The sequence below is a fragment of the Canis lupus genome, chromosome 3 (assembly GCF_048164855.1).
Source record: "Canis lupus baileyi chromosome 3, mCanLup2.hap1, whole genome shotgun sequence".
NCBI lineage: Eukaryota > Metazoa > Chordata > Mammalia > Carnivora > Canidae > Canis > Canis lupus.
The window spans coordinates 56,155,762-56,174,465 of NC_132840.1; the positions used below are offsets into that span (position 1 = coordinate 56,155,762).

The 18,704-nt window shown below is 58.3% G+C and overlaps 1 protein-coding gene across 1 annotated transcript; it reads left to right on the forward strand.

Moving 5' to 3' along the window:
- The first annotated feature begins 555 nt into the window (after window positions 1–555).
- Window positions 556–12,549, forward strand: ALOX12B (arachidonate 12-lipoxygenase, 12R type). The gene is made up of 15 exons (XM_072812143.1): window positions 556–982; window positions 2,695–2,906; window positions 5,999–6,073; window positions 6,184–6,270; window positions 6,431–6,553; window positions 6,747–6,850; window positions 7,116–7,288; window positions 7,504–7,647; window positions 8,639–8,842; window positions 9,076–9,162; window positions 9,457–9,626; window positions 9,766–9,887; window positions 11,672–11,772; window positions 11,920–12,090; window positions 12,300–12,549. Exons 1-15 carry the CDS (start codon window positions 836–838, stop codon window positions 12,477–12,479), a joined length of 2,100 nt encoding a protein of 699 aa, XP_072668244.1. The 5' UTR covers window positions 556–835; the 3' UTR covers window positions 12,480–12,549.
- Window positions 12,550–18,704: the final 6,155 nt, after the last annotated feature.

Here is an 18,704-nt window from a genome sequence, read left to right on the forward strand (position 1 = left end):
AACCCACTCAATTCTGTTAGGATTGTGCTACAGATTACATGTCCGCCCCTTGGCTTCTTGTGGTCCCAGTTTCTCTGCAATTGTCACTACTGTCGTTTGTACATCTGTCCCTCATCTCAGCTGATCCTGGTCCTGCTGGAAGGGACGGCACCCTCTCCCCCAGCCCTGATCACCGCTCCCTGGAGCCTCTCTGCTCCCTACAGCCCAAGCTCCACTTGGGCATCTACCACTCTTCGTCTCAAGGGCTCTGGGCCCTAGGACAGGAGGGGGATGGGCTGGCCCCATGTGCTGTGCCCCGTGTGATGGCCCCCACCCACTGCGTGTAGGGGGGTAACCCGCTGCCCAGGGATCTGCTCAGCAGGGGTGTCCGGTGCTGCAGCCCATGGGGGCGGGCAGGAGGAAGGCGCTTATTAGGGTGATAAAGATCTGGGGGCCCCGCCCAGCCCTGTCCCCTCACTTCCCTGGGGCCCCGGCTCAGGCCAGACTGGCTCCCCCACCCTGAAGCCTCCTTCATCGAGGCATGTTCCATCCACCCTCTCAGAAGCCAGCCCAGCGCTGCGCTGTCTGCTGTCCCTCCCCGCGGCTCCTGGAGGCCTGGCGGCTCCCCTGCGACTTGGCGACTTGGCCCCGCCCCGCTCCCCGCTCCCCGCCTCTCCAGGCTCCTGGCTGCCCGTGGGCCAGACGTCCCTGCCTCACCTCTCCCTCTGGGAGACTGGCCCCGTCCACCTCCCTGCGTCCAGCTTCCCCTGCCAGGCCTGGGCCCCCCGTGTGGCCCCCCACCCCAACCCACGGTGTCCAGACTCAAGCCCTCCCTTGTACCCCCTGAAGAGCAGCCATGGCCGCCTACAAAGTCAAGGTGGCCACGGGTACCGACCTCTTGTCGGGCACGATGGATTCCATCTCACTGACCATTGTGGGGACCCAAGGAGAGAGCCATAAGCAGCTGCTGAACCATTTTGGGAGAGACTTTGCAACTGGGGCGGTGAGTATGTGCGTGTCTGTGTGAGTGTGTGTGTGTGAAGTGTGTGAGTATGGTGTGCGGTGTGTGTATGTATACAGCATACGTATGTGTGTGTGTCTGTGCACGTGTGTCTGCGGTATATGTGGTCTGTGAATGTGCGTGTGTAATGTGTGTGGTGCGTGTGAGTCTGTGTGTGGTGTGTGCATGTGTGTGGTATATGTATGTGTGATACGCGTGGATGTGTGTGTTATATATACGTGAGCGTGTATGTGGTATGTGGCATGAGTGTGATGAGTGTGAGTGTGGTGTGGTGTATGTGTCTGTGTGTGTATGTCTGAATGTGTGGTATGTGTGTATGTATGTGTGGTGTGAGCGTATGTGATGTGTGTGGCATGTGAGTGACATGTGCAGTGTGGGAACATGGGGCATGTGAGTGTTTGGGAGTGACTGTGTGTGGTGTGTGGTGTGTGTGGTCTGTGTATATGTGTGTGTGGTATATGAATGTATGTGTGCATGAGTGCATGTGTGGTGTGAGGGTATGTACGTGTTTGTGTGTGCTGTGTGTATATGGGTTGTATGTGTGTGTGTACTGTGTGTGAGTGTTTGTGTGTGTGTATGTGTGTGTGTCGGGGAGCACGAGGTGGGGCGGGGGTGGGCAGGGGAGGGAGGCCGTGGGCAGGAAGAGATGGGGCACTATGAAGGACTCTGAAAACTGTGGCTTCAGGGGGGCTGTGGATGCCCTCCCCCCAGACGAGGCTCCTAGCAGTCCCTGCTCTCTCAGCCGTCCTGCCTCACCCCTGCTCTGGCACCTCTCACCCCTTTGTGGTCACTTCTCATCTCTCCCACCCTGTCTCACCTCATCTCATCTCTCGTCCTCTTCATCACTCTGCCCCTTCCTCATCCCTCCCCATGTCCTCTCCCCCTCCCTCATCTCTCTCATTTCAGGCCCCCTCTCCCTCGGGCCCTCCCCCCACATCCCTCCCCACAGCCTCTCCCTCTCCCTCATCCCTCTCTGTCCCATCCTCAGTCTTCCTAAGTTAACTTGCATCACAACTGGCTTAAAAGCACATGGGATTATCTGTGATTTAAAATGGCATCAGACCAGCCTGTCCAGTGGCACCTGCCAGCTCCACGATGGAAGGCACTCTTTGCCACCCCTTGGCCCTGATTCTCAGTCAGGTCCAGCCACCCGCTGCTATGTCATCTTAGTAGGTCACTCTGCCCCTATGGCCATGTCTGTATCTCCACATCTTCATTGATAAGGAGGAGGAAAGAGGGCTGGCTGCACCACCTCTGTCCATCTAAGACTGTAGGAGGTCTGGGGGGCCCAGGACCCCACTTGGGCATCTTTGTAGACCTGCCCCTGGGGGCCTGCATGGCCTCCACAGCCTCAGGTGGCTGAGGATGGGGGCTGAGGATGGGACCTGAGGGGGGTGCCTAGGAATAGGGGGGTATTGGTGTCCTGCTCAGCCCTGGGTAGATGGACCCAGCAGGTGACCCCCACCAATGGAGAGGGGCAAGTGTCCTGCTCAGCCCTGGGTAGGTGGGCCCAGCAGGGGACCCCCCCCAATGGAGGTGGGGCAAGTGTCCTGCTCAGCCCTGGGCAGGTGGGCCCTGTAGGTGCTGGCCCATTGGAGAGGAGAGCCCAGCGATTGGGTCTCCAGGGAGCAGACCCTGGGTGAGGGGCCGGACAGGTGGGGGTCCTGGCACTCATTGGGGCCTGTACCCGACAGGTGGATGAGTACACCGTCCGCTGTCAGCAGGATCTGGGGGAGCTCATCATCATCCGCCTGCACAAGGAACGCTACTCCTTCCTACCCAAGAACTCCTGGTACTGCAACTACGTGCAGATCTGTGCACCCGACGGCCGCATCTACCACTTCCCCGCCTACAGGTGGATGGATGGCTACGAGACCCTGGCCCTCAGGGAGGCTACAGGCAAGCCCTGAGCACCCCACCCCTGCAGCCAGGCCCCCCGCCTCCCATATGGCTGTCCCCTGCCGGGTCCAGTCACTCTGGGGCCAGCCCTGTGGGAACTCCTGGGACCACCTGCCACCCTCATACATCACCCTCAGTCACTGGCCCTGCAAGACCCCAGCACGAGGCTGCACCCTGTAGGGACAGAAATGAGGGCAGCTGAGGGCCACCCTCAGGACCTCAGGTCTCGGCTGAAGACAAGCGCACTCTCTACCAGCTCCCCCTGCAGTCCTGCCACCGCCCCCCCCTCCTTTGGGATGGGACACCTGCCAGGCTACAAAGACCCCTGGCTGCTCTGAGTACAGCCTGGGGGAGGGGGTCTGTTCACGCCAAATAGCATGTGTTGCCACTACAGCAAGACTCCCCGGTACTCCAGCGGGTCTGTTCCTGCAACAGGATGCCTTGTCCCTCTGACAGGACTCCGCCCCCCACCAGCTCCTGCCTGTTCTGTTCAGAAGCCCTGTTCAGAAGTCCACCTGGGTGGGACTGTGGTTGGTGGTGCATAACAGGAGGCTTGACACCTTATTATAAGAGCCCTGGGTCTCCAACCGGGCAGTCTTTAGAAGGCTGGGGTGCTCTGTGGCTCCAAGGGCCTCTGTACTCCTCCATCAGGACACCTGATGTCTCTAATGGGACTCACTGCTGTTCCAAGGGGCCCCCCTTCACCCAGTAAGGCTCCATCACGGCCCAGTAGGAGCACCTGTTGATTGTAGATTGACTGGGTGTTCTTTAGTGTCCGGTCAGGGCTGCTGGGTATTATTCTGGTCACTTGGCTACTCCCTTGGAAAAGGGACAGGGACTCTCAGCTTCGTGTGCCCACCCCCGCCACAGCCCTTGTCTGGCGGGCTTGGGTCGGCATCCTAACAGGTGGCATCTGGTCCTCTTTTGTCCCCTTGGCTCTACCACCCAGGTTCTGTTGGCCTCCGTCAGGGTGGGCAGGAGGGGAGGGCACAGCCAAAGGGGTCTGGGGGTTGGAGATGCATCCTTCCAGCAGCTGACCAGTCTCTTGCACTTGTTGTTTCCCCAGGAGTGGGGACACAGAGCCTGAGCTGGGGACAGAGGCGGGGGGCAGAGTGAGGCAGGGCTGGAGGAGGATGGGGAGGCCAGGGGGAGATTCCCCCCGCCCTGGGGTGGGGGGGGAGGCAGAGCATCGTCCCACAGCGGCAGATCTGAGTGGCAGGGAAGCAGGGGAAGGGCAGGATGATGCGGGGTGGTGGTGCAGGAATGGCGCTGGGTGGAGCAGCTGTCCTGCAACAGCAGGGCCGGGAGGCTTGAGTCACCTACTGGGCCCTGTAAGGAGTCCGCCACCCGCCCAGGGGAAGCAGAGCTGCATCTCTGGCTTGCACAACCCCAGGGGGCACTGTTCACCCGGAACACAATGTGAGCTGAGGCAGATGGAGGAAGGGGAAGGGGTGGAGAGGGCCTCAAAGAAAGGGATGGGGCTGCCAGCCAGGACCCTGGACAGAGATGGGCCGGGTGCAGATCTCTGCTCCACCCCCTACTAGCTGGACAGCTGGGTCTACTTCTGAATTATTATTATTATTTATTTATTATTATTTAATTCACTCACGAGAGACACACAGAGAGGCAGAGACACAGGCAGAAGGAGAAGCAGGCTCCCTGTGGCGAGCCTGATGCAGGACTCGATTCCGGGACCCCGGGATCATGCTCTGAGCCGAAAGCAGATGCTCAACCGCTGAGCCACCCAGGTGCCCCTACTCTTGAATTCTAAGCCTCAATGTTCTCCTCTATAAAATGGGGCTAACAGCAGAGCCTACATCATATGGAGGATGCGAGAATCCAGGTACATAGCCTCTAAAAGTTTTAGTTTTTTTTTTTTTTATTTTATTTATTTATTTTTGAGAGAGCACACACAAGCTGGGGGAGGGGCAGAGGCAGCCTCCCTGCAGAGGAAGGAGCTGGAAGCAAGACTCGATCCCAGGACTCCAGGATCATGACCTGAGCCAGAGGCAGATGCCTAACCACCTGAGCCACCCGGGAGCCCCTAACAGGAGCTTTAAAAGGCTTACCAACTCTTGGTGGTTGTGGATGGTGGGTGAGTGGTCAGAAGCAGACTGCCTTGAATCAAATCCCAGCGCATGCTCTCTTTCTGGGTAACATTGGCTGTTTTCTCCTAGTAAAACAAACACCATGATATCATCCCTTAGCTGAAATTTTTGGGGTCGAGGATGTCTTAAAATTCAGATTTCAGGGGCACCTGGGTGGTGCAGTGGGTTAAGCATCCAACTCTTGGTTCGGGTCAGGTCATGACCTCAGGGTCCTGGGATAGAGCCCTGCATCACGTTCCCTGCTCAGCAGGGTGCCTGTCATTCCCTCTCCCTCTGCCCCTCCCCCCTGCTCATGCTCTTGCTCTCTCTCCCAAATGAATAAATTTTAGAAAGAGAGAAATGCAGATTTCATTTAGAATATGCGTGTATATATACATCTATATCTGCCGATTGCATTCACACAGTCCACACGTTACATGATGTACCCACCAGGGTACCCCCTAGTCAACTCTGGCAGAAACCACCAATGGCTACACCAAGTGAGTTCAGTAAGAACTGTGTACCGCCTCTGGTAAATTCAGAGTAGGTTTTGCTGACCGAGGAATTTGGGCCAAAGGTGTGAGAAAAACAAAGTTGATTTCTATGGTCTTCCTGGTTTTGGAATTGTGGAGATGGGATCGCAGGCTTATATATAAGGGTCACTTGCCTTGTGAGGTCATTACTGGGTGGTCATCAGAGTGTCCAGAAAGTGCCTGGTGCCTCCGACTTGCCACACAACTGCTCTTGATTGATGTTTTAGTGGGGCCAGAAGAGGGGTTCCCTCGCAGCAGCAAACCTCGCTCCAAGGGTAGAGTGAGTGGGAGGAGGGTGCTCTTTGATCCTTCTGAGTTTTGGGGAGGACACACCCCCCCCTCCCCTAAGCCCTCCCCATCCTTGTCTGTGGAACCCCAGAGCCAATCTACAGGGCAGGAGCTGAAGTCTGATCCTGGAATTCAGGCAGGGCTGGGGTCAGACCCTGAGCCTCCTCTATGGTCTCCCCTGCAGGAAAGACGAGAGCAGAAGACACACTCCCCATCCTTCTGGAGCACCGACAAGAGGAGATCAGAGCCAAGCAGGACTTCTACCAGTGAGGGCAGGGCGGAGGGGGCTGCGGGAGGCCGGGTGGCGGGGGTGATGCCTTGGCCTTCCTTCCTGGGGCTGGAGCACCAGGGCCCACCCACTCCCTTCTCTTTGCAGCTGGAGGGTGTTCGTTCCTGGCCTGCCCAACTACGTGCATATCCCCAGTTACCGCCCTCCTGTCCGGAGAAACCCGAACCGGCCTGAGTGAGCACCTGCGGCTGCCCTGGGGCCCCTCCCGTGGCGGACCCCTGGGCAGGGATCGAGGGTGCACCCCTGCACTCCCTGCCCCCCACCCCCACCCTGCGCCTGGCCCCAGGTGCCTGGCCCCAGGTGCCCAGCCCCAGCCCTGCACTCCTTCCTACAGGTGGAACGGCTATATCCCCGGCTTCCCCATTCTCATCAACATTAAGGCCACCAAGTTCCTGGACTCAAATCTCCGCTTCTCCTTCATCAAGACCGCCTCCTTCTTCTTCCGCCTGGGGCCCATGTGAGTGCATGAGCGAGGGGCGGTGTGGGCACCTGCAGGGCACCTCTGTCCCTGCTCCACCGCAGCCCCCGCAGAGGTGGCTGCCCAGGCCCCTGGACGCAGAAGGACCCGGAGCGGTGGGGCCGGAGCCCCGAGGGCCAGAGCAGAGAGGGCAGCCTGTCTGATCCCCTTCCTCTTGAACCCCGTCTCCTAGGGCGCTGGGCTTCAAGCTCCGCGGCCTGGTGGACTGCAAGCAGTCGTGGAAGAGGCTGAAGGACATCAAGAAAATCTTCCCCGCCCACAAGTCTATCATCTCCGGTACCCGGGCGGGGGCGGGGCACGGCGGAGCGGGCCAGAGGCGGGACGCCCCGTCGGGGCAGCGGGACCCCAGGAGCCAGCCGGGCGGACACGGGGCCCTAATGGGCGGCTGGGCGGGCGCGCCCTCTGGCGGCCTCGGGGGAATGCGGCCCCGGGCTCACCGAGACGCTCAAGGGGAGGTGGGGGCTTCCAGGCGCCGGTGGTCTTCGTCCTGGGCCCAGGGGGACCCGGCCGCGTGGTGACGCCCGCGTGGTCCCCCACCCAGAGTACGTGGCCGAGCACTGGACAGAGGACAGCTTCTTTGGGTACCAGTACCTCAATGGCATCAACCCAGGCCTGCTGCGCCGCTGCACGCAGATCCCTGACAAGTTCCCGGTCACAAATGACATGGTGGCCCCGTTCCTGGGCGAGGGGACGTGCCTGCAGGCGGAGCTGGAGGTGAGGCCTGAGCCGGTGGAGATCTCTCCCTCCCTGGCCCCCGGTCTCTCCACTCCCACCTTTGCCATCTGCAGAGTCCCATCTGCGGCTGTACTCCCCACCGGGGTCCTCACCCAACCCTGCATTTGGGGGACCAGGATGACCTTCGCCGAGGTGTGGGTCACAGGTGCGCCATGTTGGTGCCCACCTGCACTCTCATTGCGGCCCTCTTCCAGAAGGGGAACATTTACCTGGCGGACTACCGCATCTTGGACGGCATCCCCACCATCGAGCTCAACGGGCGGAAGCAGCATCACTGCGCCCCCCTCTGCCTGCTGCACTTTGGCCCCGAAGGGAACATGATGCCCATCGCCATCCAGGTGCCTAGAATGCAGGCCTGGGGCCGCCGCGTGAGCACATTGCCAATACAAGATGTGTGTGTGTGTACCTGTTTGTGCCTGTGTGAGTGTGCATATCTGCATGCTTGTGTGTGTCCACGTGAGTGTACATCCTTGTGTGTGCATCTGAGGATGCACATATGTTTATGGATGTCCCTGCTTGTCCCTGCATGTGCGCATCATTGTGCTACCACCGTGTGCTTGGTGCCCGTGCATGAACTTGGGTTCCCGTGGCTGCCCTTGTGTGCAAGTCCCTGTGTGTGTAGAGTATGCGTGCTGTGTATATATGCGCACACATGACCAGATGGGAATGTGCTTGCTTTGCTCAAGCTATTGTCTTTGGGTCCATTCATCCAGTTACTTGATAAACCAGCTCCTGCTGTGGGCCAGGCCTCTGCTGGAAAGATACTGGGCTAAGCGGACTTAGCCGCTGCCTTGACAGTGGCCTGGCATGAAAGGGGAGTGAGGTGCTATGTTCCCAGAGGTCTCCACCAGTGTCACATCCAAATTAGAGAGAGGCATCTGTGTGGGCCGGGGGGTGGGGGTGGGATCAGCCAAGCCCCCGATGCTCCTGGCTCATTAATAGAATACCAAAAGCTAGATTGCAGCGACTCTCTCTGCCCCGGGGGGCTGGGCGCCCTAGTGCAATGCACACACAGCTTGCACAGCTGAATGTGGTGCCTGTGGGGTTGAAATAAGAAAGTCTTCTCAAAGAAGGCAACTTGCGAACTGCTTCTTGAATGAATGGGAGCTGAGAGAGGTAGAGAGAGGGAGAGGAGGAAGCAACTACAGGCAGAGGGGAGAGCAAGAGAAATGTGAAGAGAGAGAGCAGTGCCCTGGTGTGCTCAGGGGACCAGAGGGCCTAGAGTGCACAGAGTGGCTCACTCTTCTCTGCCTCCTTCTCTCAGTGGGGGCCCTTGTGTGGGTGTGTGCCTCTGCCCTCACCTAACTCTCCGTCTTTCCCCATCCCCAGCTCAGCCAGACCCCTGGACCCGACTGTCCCATCTTCCTGCCCAGCGACTCGGAATGGGACTGGCTGCTGGCCAAGACGTGGGTGCGCTATGCCGAGTTCTACTGCCACGAGGCCATCTCCCACCTGCTGGAGACGCATCTCATTGCGGAGGCCTTCTGCCTGGCCATGATGAGGCAGCTTCCCATGTGCCACCCCCTGTACAAGGTATGGACGTGGCCTCAGGACCCCCCAACCCCAGAAAGGCACTTGGCTCACTCAGCAGTCAGGGGGGCCCCAGGGAGACTTGGGGAGGCAGCTGGGGACCCACGAGGGAGGGTTTGAGTGGGGCCCCCCAAAGCGAGAGGGTCTGATACTGCACAAGGCAGAGGTGGGTGGGTGCTGAGACCCCTTGGGGCTAACTGTGGTCCTCCCTCCTCATCCTCCTGCTTCCTCCCAAGCTCCTCATTCCCCACACCCGGTACACCATCCAGATCAACAGCATCGGGCGGGCCCTCCTCCTCAATGAGGGGGGGCTGTCAGCCAGGGTAAGACTCCTGCCCCAACCCCAGCAAGACATCTGCTGCCCTTCTGGGCCTTTGCCCTTAGACTAAAAGTAGGATTTCCCACTTGCCTTCAGATCACAAGGGGGCATGGTGGGTGTGGACCAGTGGAAGGGTGCTGTGCCTATGAGGGTTCACTGGGGTGCTGACTCAGAGTGGGGGAGCTCCTGGGGCTGGGGCTGGGGGAGCACTCACTGGGTGTGTGCGGCGGGTGCGATCCTCAGAGGGGAGGCCCTGCCAGGACCCTGCTGGCCTCAGTGGCTGCATCCCCCCAAACAGGGCATGTCCCTGGGTCTGCAAGGCTTTGCTGAGGTGATGGTGCGGGCTCTATCAGAGACAACCTACGACAGCCTCTACCTCCCCAATGACTTCGTGGAGCGTGGGGTCCAGGACCTGCCGGGATATTACTACCGCGACGACTCCTTGGCAGTGTGGGACGCACTGGAGAGGTGAGGCTGGACGGGCAGCAGGGTGAGTGCCCTGGGATGTTGCAGCTCGGGGGAAGCCGAGGCCAGGGCATCCAGGGGGAGGTGGGAGGACCTGTGCTGGGGAGGGAGAGGTTGCAAACTGAAGCCTGTCCCTGGTCAGGTACGTGACAGAGATCATCACCTACTATTACCCATGTGATGCGGCTGTGGCAGGTGACCCGGAATTGCAGTCCTGGGTGCAGGAGATATTTAAGGAGTGCCTCCTAGGCCGTGAGAGCTCAGGTATGGGCCTGGGTGCCGGGCACCCGCAGGGACCTGGGGTTAAGGGGTGGGTCCTCCCAGATCATGTCATGCTGGGGGCGGAGGGAGCCAAATCTCAGAGAGGCTGGGGAAGGAAAACTGTGTGAACTCAGAGCCTGTGGGGCAGGGTCATCTCTGGGGAGACCTGGGGGGCCCCCAGTCCCTCACCCTGAAACGAGCCTTTGTGGCCTGAGAAATGAGCTCAAACAGGAAAGAGTAGAGTGTTCTGGAGGCCAGAGAGCTGGTGGGCTCCAGCAGGACGGGGAGCATCCTGGAGTCAGGCCACTCAGTCACCACCCAGCAAATATTTAGTGAGCATCTGTGTTGTGACAAACGCTGTGCTGGTTACTGGGAGGCAAAGGGAATGAGACAGGAGAGGTGTCTGCCTTCAAGTCTTGGGGGGTGGGAGGGTGGTCCACTCAGTAGAGGCACAGGTATGTTATCTTAGGACTGCTACAGTGCAGGGTGGGGTGGGTGGGGTGGGGGTGCATAGGAGCCAGAGGAGGCACCTGGCCCAGCTGGAGGAAATGGGGGAGAGCAGAGGGTTGCAGCATGCTAAGATCTGGCTGAGATCTAACATCTGGCTAGCGCCTGCAGGGATGGAGATGTTAGCCCGGAGGTGTTAGAGGTGGGGTTGGAGAGCTCTGAGTGGGAAGGCAGAGTGGGCAGGGGGAGTTCCGGGAGCTGCTTAGAGGTCCCTGCATCTGTGCTGAGGGTGGGAGTTGGCTGGGGCTCTCCAACGGGCTAAGCTAGGGCTAAGCAAAGGCTGAAGCACGCGCAGCCACCCTTCGCAGGTCTGGTTAGAGACGTTGGGATTACCCTGAGCACCAGAGGGCGCCATCAAGGTGGGTAGTGTGCAAGGAGATCAGGTTTGCACCTGCCAGGCTGCACCTTGCAGTTGGGAGACAGTTCAGGAAGCTGCTGTCTGTCTGGAACGGGGGTGACAGGAACCTGGCTAGGGTGGCAGTGGCAGGAAAGCAGAGGATTGCCGAGCTAGCCAGGAGATAGAGATAAATGACAAGCCTTGGACACTGGTTGGGGTTCAGTGGTGGGTTTGGAGGGAGGGGCCAAGGATGACTTCCAGGTGTGGAGCTATCATAGCTCGGTGGGTGGTGGGTGTCATCCTGTGAGTTGGGGGCCTGGAGGGAGGAGTGGTTTGGGGAGGAAGATGATGGTGTTAGGCTTCTGGAACCTGGTGGCAATGGGAAGGAGAAACAAGCAGCTTGGTTACATGTGAGACCAAGAGCCAGGCTACTGGGGTGAGTGTAGAGGCTCAGAAGAGTGTGTGTGTGTGTGTGTGTGTGTATGTGTGTGTGTAGTGGGGTGTGTGTGGGTGAGGCACTTTCCAGGTCAGGAAAGCAGGGATTCCTCCAAAGCCTAGTCCCTCCTGTGTCCTGGGACCAGAGAGGCCCCCCTAAGGGAGCTGGAATAAAGATCTCAGGGCCCCACCTCAGGCAGGTGCCCTGAGCAGCCCTGGAGAACATCTGGCCGAGGACTTTGGGGGCTGCCTCCCAAGGCTTGTGCCTTGGATGGGGTGGGCGAGGTGAGTGGGGTTGGGTTGCGGTCACGGGAGGGCCAAGCAGGTGGAATGAATGGGCAGCACTACCCTGAAGTGGCCCCTAGGAGCAGGGGCAGGACAATGGGGTAGGGGTGGGGACACACACAGACACACAGACACACACACACACACAGGACCTGGGCTTGCTGGCCTCTTCTGCTGGCCACGTGGGACCAGGGCAGGACTGACGCCCTCTCCCTGCCCCCAGGTTTCCCACAGTGCCTGCAAACTGTACCGGAGCTGATCCGATATGTCACCATAGTCATCTACACCTGCTCCGCCAAGCATGCAGCTGTCAACACAGGGCAGGTGCCTGTGCTCCCCAGCCTCAGCCCCAGCCCCAGCCAGGCCTCCCCCACGTCCCAGCCTCACCCCCCAGCTCAGTTTAAACCCCAGAGTCCCGGGGTGCTCGCTCTCTGACCCAGAACCCCTCTTCTCCCCCCCCCCCCCCCGCAGCTGGAGTACACTGCCTGGATGCCCAACTTCCCCTCATCCATGAGGAACCCACCGATGCAGGCCAAGGGGCTAACCACCCTGGAGAGCTACATGGACACGCTGCCGGATGTGAAGACCACATGCATCACCCTGTTGGTGCTCTGGACACTCAGCCGGGAGCCCGATGACAAGGTGCCCCAGGGGGCCTCGAGGTGCAGGCGGGGGTGGGGGGGCTACTCTGAGTACAGGCAGAGGGAGGGCTGGGAGCTGGGGGCGGGCGACAGGAGAGGAGGTGTCCAGGGTGGGAGGCAGGGGCAGAGAGGGTGCTGCAGGGGCAGGGCAGACGAGTGGCTGGGGGGGTGGCAGCGGGTGGTCGCATCTGCCCGGTTCTGTGTCCGCAGCGGCCCCTGGGTCACTTCCCCGACATCCACTTCGTGGAGGATGCCCCGCGGAGGAGCATGGACACCCTCCGGCGGCGCCTGGCCCAGATCTCGCACAACATCCGCCAGCGCAACAAGTGCCTCCCCGTCCCCTACTACTACCTGGACCCGGTGCTGATAGAGAATAGCATCTCCATCTAGGCCGGCTCTCCCGCCTCGCCTCGCCCTGCCTGCACCTGTTTTCAAAAAACAAAAAAATTTTCACTTCAAACGTGCCTGGCCTGTCTGTGCACCTGGCCATTTACTGGGGGCCCCATGGGGGTGCAGGCTGGGGCCATGCCATTCACCAGAGTGGGTCTGGGTAGGCTCAGGGCAGCACCAGGCCCTAGGTCCCACCCTCATGTCCCATGAGATGCAGCCAGAAGGCTCTGGAAGGTGCTTGATACCCTGACCCCAGGCTCCTGAATGAAGTGCTGGCAGGTGCCAAGGTGCTCCTGGGGAGGGCAGGAGAGAAGGCTAGGACCAGGCTAGGACCCTGCCATACCCAGGCCCTGTTTTTCAACCCAAAGCCATTCTGGTTCACCTTAAGAACCCCTACCTAGGGACCCAGACGTGTGAGGATCCCAGTCCACCAGAAAATCTACCCAAGGACCAGCCCTGCCCACCTAGGCACTCAGACCACCCAAGACTAGTCCAACTTGAGATGTAAACTACTCATCTACCCAGGCAAAAGACCACCCTAAGCCCAGCCTACCAGAAACCTAGACCATCCAAGCCATGCTCGCTTTGAAACCCAGACAACCCTAAACTCCACCTACAATGGACCCATAATAGCCAAAACTACACCCCATCACCTACCAAAACCTACATCACTCCAGGCTTTGCCCACCCAGGAGCCTAGCCTGCTCAGCGCACCCTCCAAGTAACCTGTCCCCAAGATCCCTTCCTCACCCCAGGAACCTGAGAATAGCCCCCTTCTGCTCCTACACTGGGCCTAGCTTATGGTTTCATCGCTGACATCCCGGAGGAGCACAAGGGCTTGGCATGTGGAGTTGATCTCAGGGACTGAATCCAACAGGTCTGTCTGGCATTTGGTGGTAGGTGGTGGTGGTGGTGGTGGTGGTTGTGGGAGGAGGGGTGGACTGCGTGGCAGTAGGAATATTGGGCATCCAGGCACTGAATTCAAGCTGATCCCTCAAACTCGGTAAGCACAGAGTTACCAGTGCTTCTGTTATGTCCCCCCATGACCCTGCTTATCCCCCCAGGTGTGGCACTGGCTCACCTGGCCACTGTCGGTGGCAGCGTGTTGGGCTGGGCAGTTGAGGATGGTCATGGGGAGACATCTGATGAGCTCCCCTCAGGGCAAAAGGGACCCATAAGTGGGGGGGGGGGTGGAGAGAACAGAGCTGAAACCCCAGGGCTGTGGGGTCTAGAGGGCAGAGGACAGGTGTGGACATCTCACTGGGGCTCACAAGTCTTAGAAAAAACCCTCCTGTAAGACTTCCCTGACCTAGGCCCACAGCTGTGTTTGGATTGGCTGCCAAGGTGTCTTATTTGTTCCTTTTTCAAGTTGAATTAATGGCCAACCCTTAAATCTTAGACAATGTCTGGTTTCTCTCGAAAATTCTAAAGACCTGGCTATAGTCATAGCTGGGTGGCCAATGTCCCCATCAGACAAGTAATTCTCCCCTGGCCACAGTCCCCACCCACCTGCATCCCTTGCTTGTGCTGCTTGCAAGTGCTATAGGCACGTATTCCAGCCTCCTGAGGTAGAGCAAGCCACAGGGAAAGGTCAGATGCCAGGGCCCCTCTGCTGGGACCAGGGGATTGGATCCATCTGTGCCACCAGTTCCCAGAGGGCAGAGCTGATCCGCCTCACTCAGCCTGGCATCCAGCCTCAGCCATAGTTAGGACTCATGAACCCATGTGGATCCGTGGGGTGCCCCTGAGGATTCAAGGGGACATAGGATGTGGGCTAGGCTCAAAGGGGCAGCATTTGGTTAGGGAGAGAGGGAGCATTGGGGTACCTGGCTTCCCCTGGCTCTAGTCTGTGCTGAGACAGAAGAATGGGAAAGGGGGGCAGGCAGGTTCCAGAGGGGCTGAGATGCCACAGTGGACACTGCATTCCGTGTGGCCAACATGGAGCCTCGTGAGGCTAATGAGCAGGGCTGCCCTAAATCCCAAGGCTCAAGGAAGGTTGTCATGCAGATTAATGGCAGGAGATGGAGACCCACAGGGAGGCCACACCACCGGGGTGAAGGCCAGAGGTACATCCTGCAGGGGTCTTCTGTGGTTCGGAAGGAAACCCTAGAGACTCTTCCTATTCACCTGAGGTTTGTTCTTATGGCATTACATTTAATTCTTTTTTTGGAAAGATTTTATTTATTTGATAGAGAGAGCACAAGCCAGGGGAGTGGCAGACAGAGGGAGAGGGAGAAGCAGACTCCCCGCTGAGGGACTCGATCCCAGGAGCCTGGGATCACAACCCGAGCCGAAGGCAGACTCATGAGCCACCCCGGGTGCCCCACATTACATTTAATTCTAATAATAGTCTGTAAGATGGTGCTCTTCTAGTCCCTGTGTTCAGATGAAGAAAGAGACACAGAGAGATTAAGTGACTTGCTCAAAGTCACACAGCAGAGAAAGAAGAGGATGCAGGGGGGCGCCTGGGTGGCTCAGCAGTTGAGCGGCTCCCAGGCCTCCCCAGGCCCTGCTGCTCCATGAGCTTTCCCGGTGAACGGAGCCCAGCATGGGGCTCAGCGTTGATGTCCCAGTGTAGTAGAAACAGGGACAGCCAGGGTCAGAGGTTAGATGAGGCCGCCCCAGGGCCCCAGGACTCCAGGCACTGTGTGTGTGGGGTCCTCCCTACTTTGAAGAGGGGGTGGCCCAAGGGCAGCTACTGCACCTGCAGAGAAAGGAGGTCTCCGTCATAAAGTGGGTTCAAAGCAGATGAGTGAGCATCTCGTGTGCGCGCCAGGACCACTGAGTGGTGGACCCGGGTCTTGGCCGGGAGCCAGTCCTCAGCCACGTCCCTGGTTAGGAACATGGAGCTGTCTGGGCAGATGTCTCAGTGGGCTGGAGTTGGGGGGCAGTGTACAAAGGGAGGGTAGCATCAGGTGGAATCTGGCTGCAGAAAGTGCCCTCTGTTACCATGTCCATGGGGGCAAATCACCTGGTGGACTTCCCTACTAACTGTGTCTCTTCGGGAAAGTTAACCAACCTCTCTGTGACTCAGGTTCCTCATGTATAAAGCGAGATTGATGGGGACACCTGGGGGCTCAGTCAGTTAAGCTCAGGTCATGATTCAGGGTCCCTGGATGGAGTCCTGTGTTGGGCTCCCTGCTCTGTGGGGAGTCTGCTTCCCAGAACCTCTGCCCCTCCCCCTGCTTGTGCGTGCTCTCTCCCTCTCTGTCTCTCTAATAAATAAATAAACAAAATCTTAAAAAAAATAAAGTGAGGTCGATGACAATCATCCTTCCTCCCTTGGGTTGCTTTGAAAGATTACATGAGTTAAATCTAGGGAGGTGCTTAGACCAGCGATGGCGTGCTCTAGGCGAGGTATGAAGGTTCCCCGTTCTGATCACTTCTGGTAACACAGGAGAGGACACGGTCACGGGGAGGTGAATCGGCCTGAGCCACCTTGTGGGCGCATGTGGCAGAGCCTGGTGAAGGGCTGCTGGTCCTAACCCAAAGTCACCCAGATCCCTGGTTGTGTGGGGACAGAGCCTGGAAGGTGGAAGTTTGGGTGTGGAGATGCCTTCCAGAAGGGGTTCCGTTTTTAACTGTTGGGAAGCCAAGACTATTCCACTTAAAGGAATTTCATTCCCTGGAGCCAGTGGGGCATTGAGCCCAGAACCACCCTTTGATTCTAAAGAAAGAGGCCCACCCCCAATATCCCTCCCTCCCCCACTAGAGTACTGGAGGTGCTTTTCTGTGGTCAGGCTGGGCTTTAAGAATAGACAGTGACACAAGTGACCCTTACAAAGCAGAAGCACTGCCCTGGGGTTGGGGCACATCTCTTCCCAGTTGGCCCTCAGAGGGGAGCCTCAGCGGACCAGCTGTAGGGCAGCCTGAGTAGCCATGACAACTGGCAGGTGTCCTGCAAGTGCGCGGATCCAGGCAAGGAAGCAGGACAGAGCACTCCCCACTCAGCCCTCGCTGTCACAGAGTAACACCCCTCCCTGCAGGGATGAGCAGGAGGCACTGAGCTAGCAGGGAAAGGAGGGGGACGCAGGGCAGCAGGACATTGGGAACCTGGGCCCTGAAGGCACTGAGGTGGGAAGGAAGGGTGGCTGGACCAGCACAGCGGTCTGTGGCTGCAGTGATGGGGAAGTTCTCCAGGACGCGAGATGGTGCTGGATTGGGATGGGAACGAGGCCATTCAGGAACTGGGAGGCAAGGAAGGTGTCCTCCTGTGAATGTTCAGACACATACTCTGCAGAGAGTGGGTGTGGGAGAGGCGAGGGCCACCCTGGTGACCCAAGCCCCCGCATCTAGCATCTCCATGGCTCTGAGAACCCAGATCTCCAGCTGCCCACATTGGTCTCACCATGATGTTCCCTTTCTGCTGCTCCAACTGGTTGGGTGACTCTACTAGTAAGCGGTTTCTCAGAAGAGAGGGTGTTGGAGGCCTGGGTTCTGCCGGAAGGAGGGAGCCACTGACTCCCGCAGCCCTGCCCGTTCCCAGCACAGCTTCCGTGCTCCCCAATGTGATGTGCACCAAGACGGCATCTGGGATTTGAGTGCCATGTGGGAACATCAGAGGGAGGAAGGCGGGAGACAGCAGAGCCTGGCCTGCTCTCTCATCCTTCCTGGGCAGCTGCTCTCCCGCCGTCCCTCCAATTCCCAGCTAAGAGTCACCGGGCCGCGTGTCCTGTTCTCCTGCTCTTACCTACGGGGCTCGCCAGGCTCACTGGTGCGCTGTCCCAGGTCCCTGAGCCCAGCCAGGGGCCGGTGGTCACACGCCCCAGTCCTCACGCACCTGCTGTCCATGCAGTCCCTGCTGGCGTGGGGTTGAGAGGTGCTGGGGTGGCTGGCAGGCAGTTCTGGGGAGACCCCGAGGCACCTGTCACTGCGTGGGTGAGCACCCACCCTAGGCTCCTGTCGCTGCAGCCCAGGCTGCTGCCTCCTCACTGACCTTGGTCTGCTTTTGGCTCCAGGACATTCCTGGTCCCCTCCTCCAAGGTGTGGGGAAAAAGGGCTGTCTGTCAATGCCTCCTCCTCTGTGTCTCTCTGTCCAGTGGACTCCTAGCCCTGGAGGCCAGTGTCCTGTAAACCCCTCCGAGCACCCCCACCCTTGTGCCATGTCCCCCCTCTCTGCATTCTTGCTTTCCTTGCCTCCATCCCCTTCTATTCCTCTTCCACAGAGCGGTGGGGGTGGGGATGAGCCGTAGTGATGTGATCTGCTCTGGGGTCCTCCAGGGTGACAGAGCAGAGGCTTCTGTCTCTGGAGGTGGGGGTGCACCCCCGAGAACATAAGGAGGGGCAGGGCCCTCGCTCCAACCTGTCAAAGTATCATTTTCATGAAAATTACCAACACGATTCATAAAATTAGAATGGACACAAGTTAAAGGTTTAATTCCACTTGGTTAAGGTGGTAATGGTGGTTCCAAGAGCAGTTAGGATGCTGCGTGCTTAGCGGCATTCACGGCCATGCCTCGTTTTGTTGTGTTTCAGGTTATTGTGCTTTGCAGATATTATTTGCTTTTTTTTTTTTTTTTTCACACATTGAAGAGTTGTGGTGACCCTGCATTGAGCAAGTCTATGAGGTCCATTTGCTCACTTCCCCTGTGTCATATTTTGGCAATTCTTGCCGTATTTCAGACTTTTTCATCATTATCTTTGTTGTGGTGATCTGTGATTAGGGAGGATCTTTGATGGTGCCATTGCAATTACTTTGGGGTGCCATGAACTGCACCCATATGAGATGGTGTGGGTGTTCTGACTACTCCACCGACCAGCCATTCCCCGGTCTCTCTCTCTCTCCTCTGACTTCCTTATTCCCTGAGACACAGCAACACTGAAATCAGGCTAATGAATAATAACCATACAGTGGCCTCTAAGTGTTCAGGTAAAAGGAAGAGTCATGCGTCTCTCACAAATCAAAAGCTAGAAGTGATCACGCTCTGTGAGGAAAGCATGTTGAAAGCCGAGATCGGCTGAAAGCTTGGCCTCTTGTGCCAAAGCAAAGTTAGCCAAGTTGGGAATGCAGAGGAAAAGTTCTCGAAGGAAATTAAACTGCTACTCCAGTGACCACACAAATGATAAGAAAGAGAAGCAGCCTTCTTGCAGATGTGCAGTGTCAGTGGTCTGGATAGAAGACCAAACGAGCCCCAACATTCCCTTAGGACGAAAGCCTAATCCAGAGCAAGACCCTAATGTTCATCCATTCTGTGAAGGCCGGGAGAGGTGGTGACCTCAAAGTGC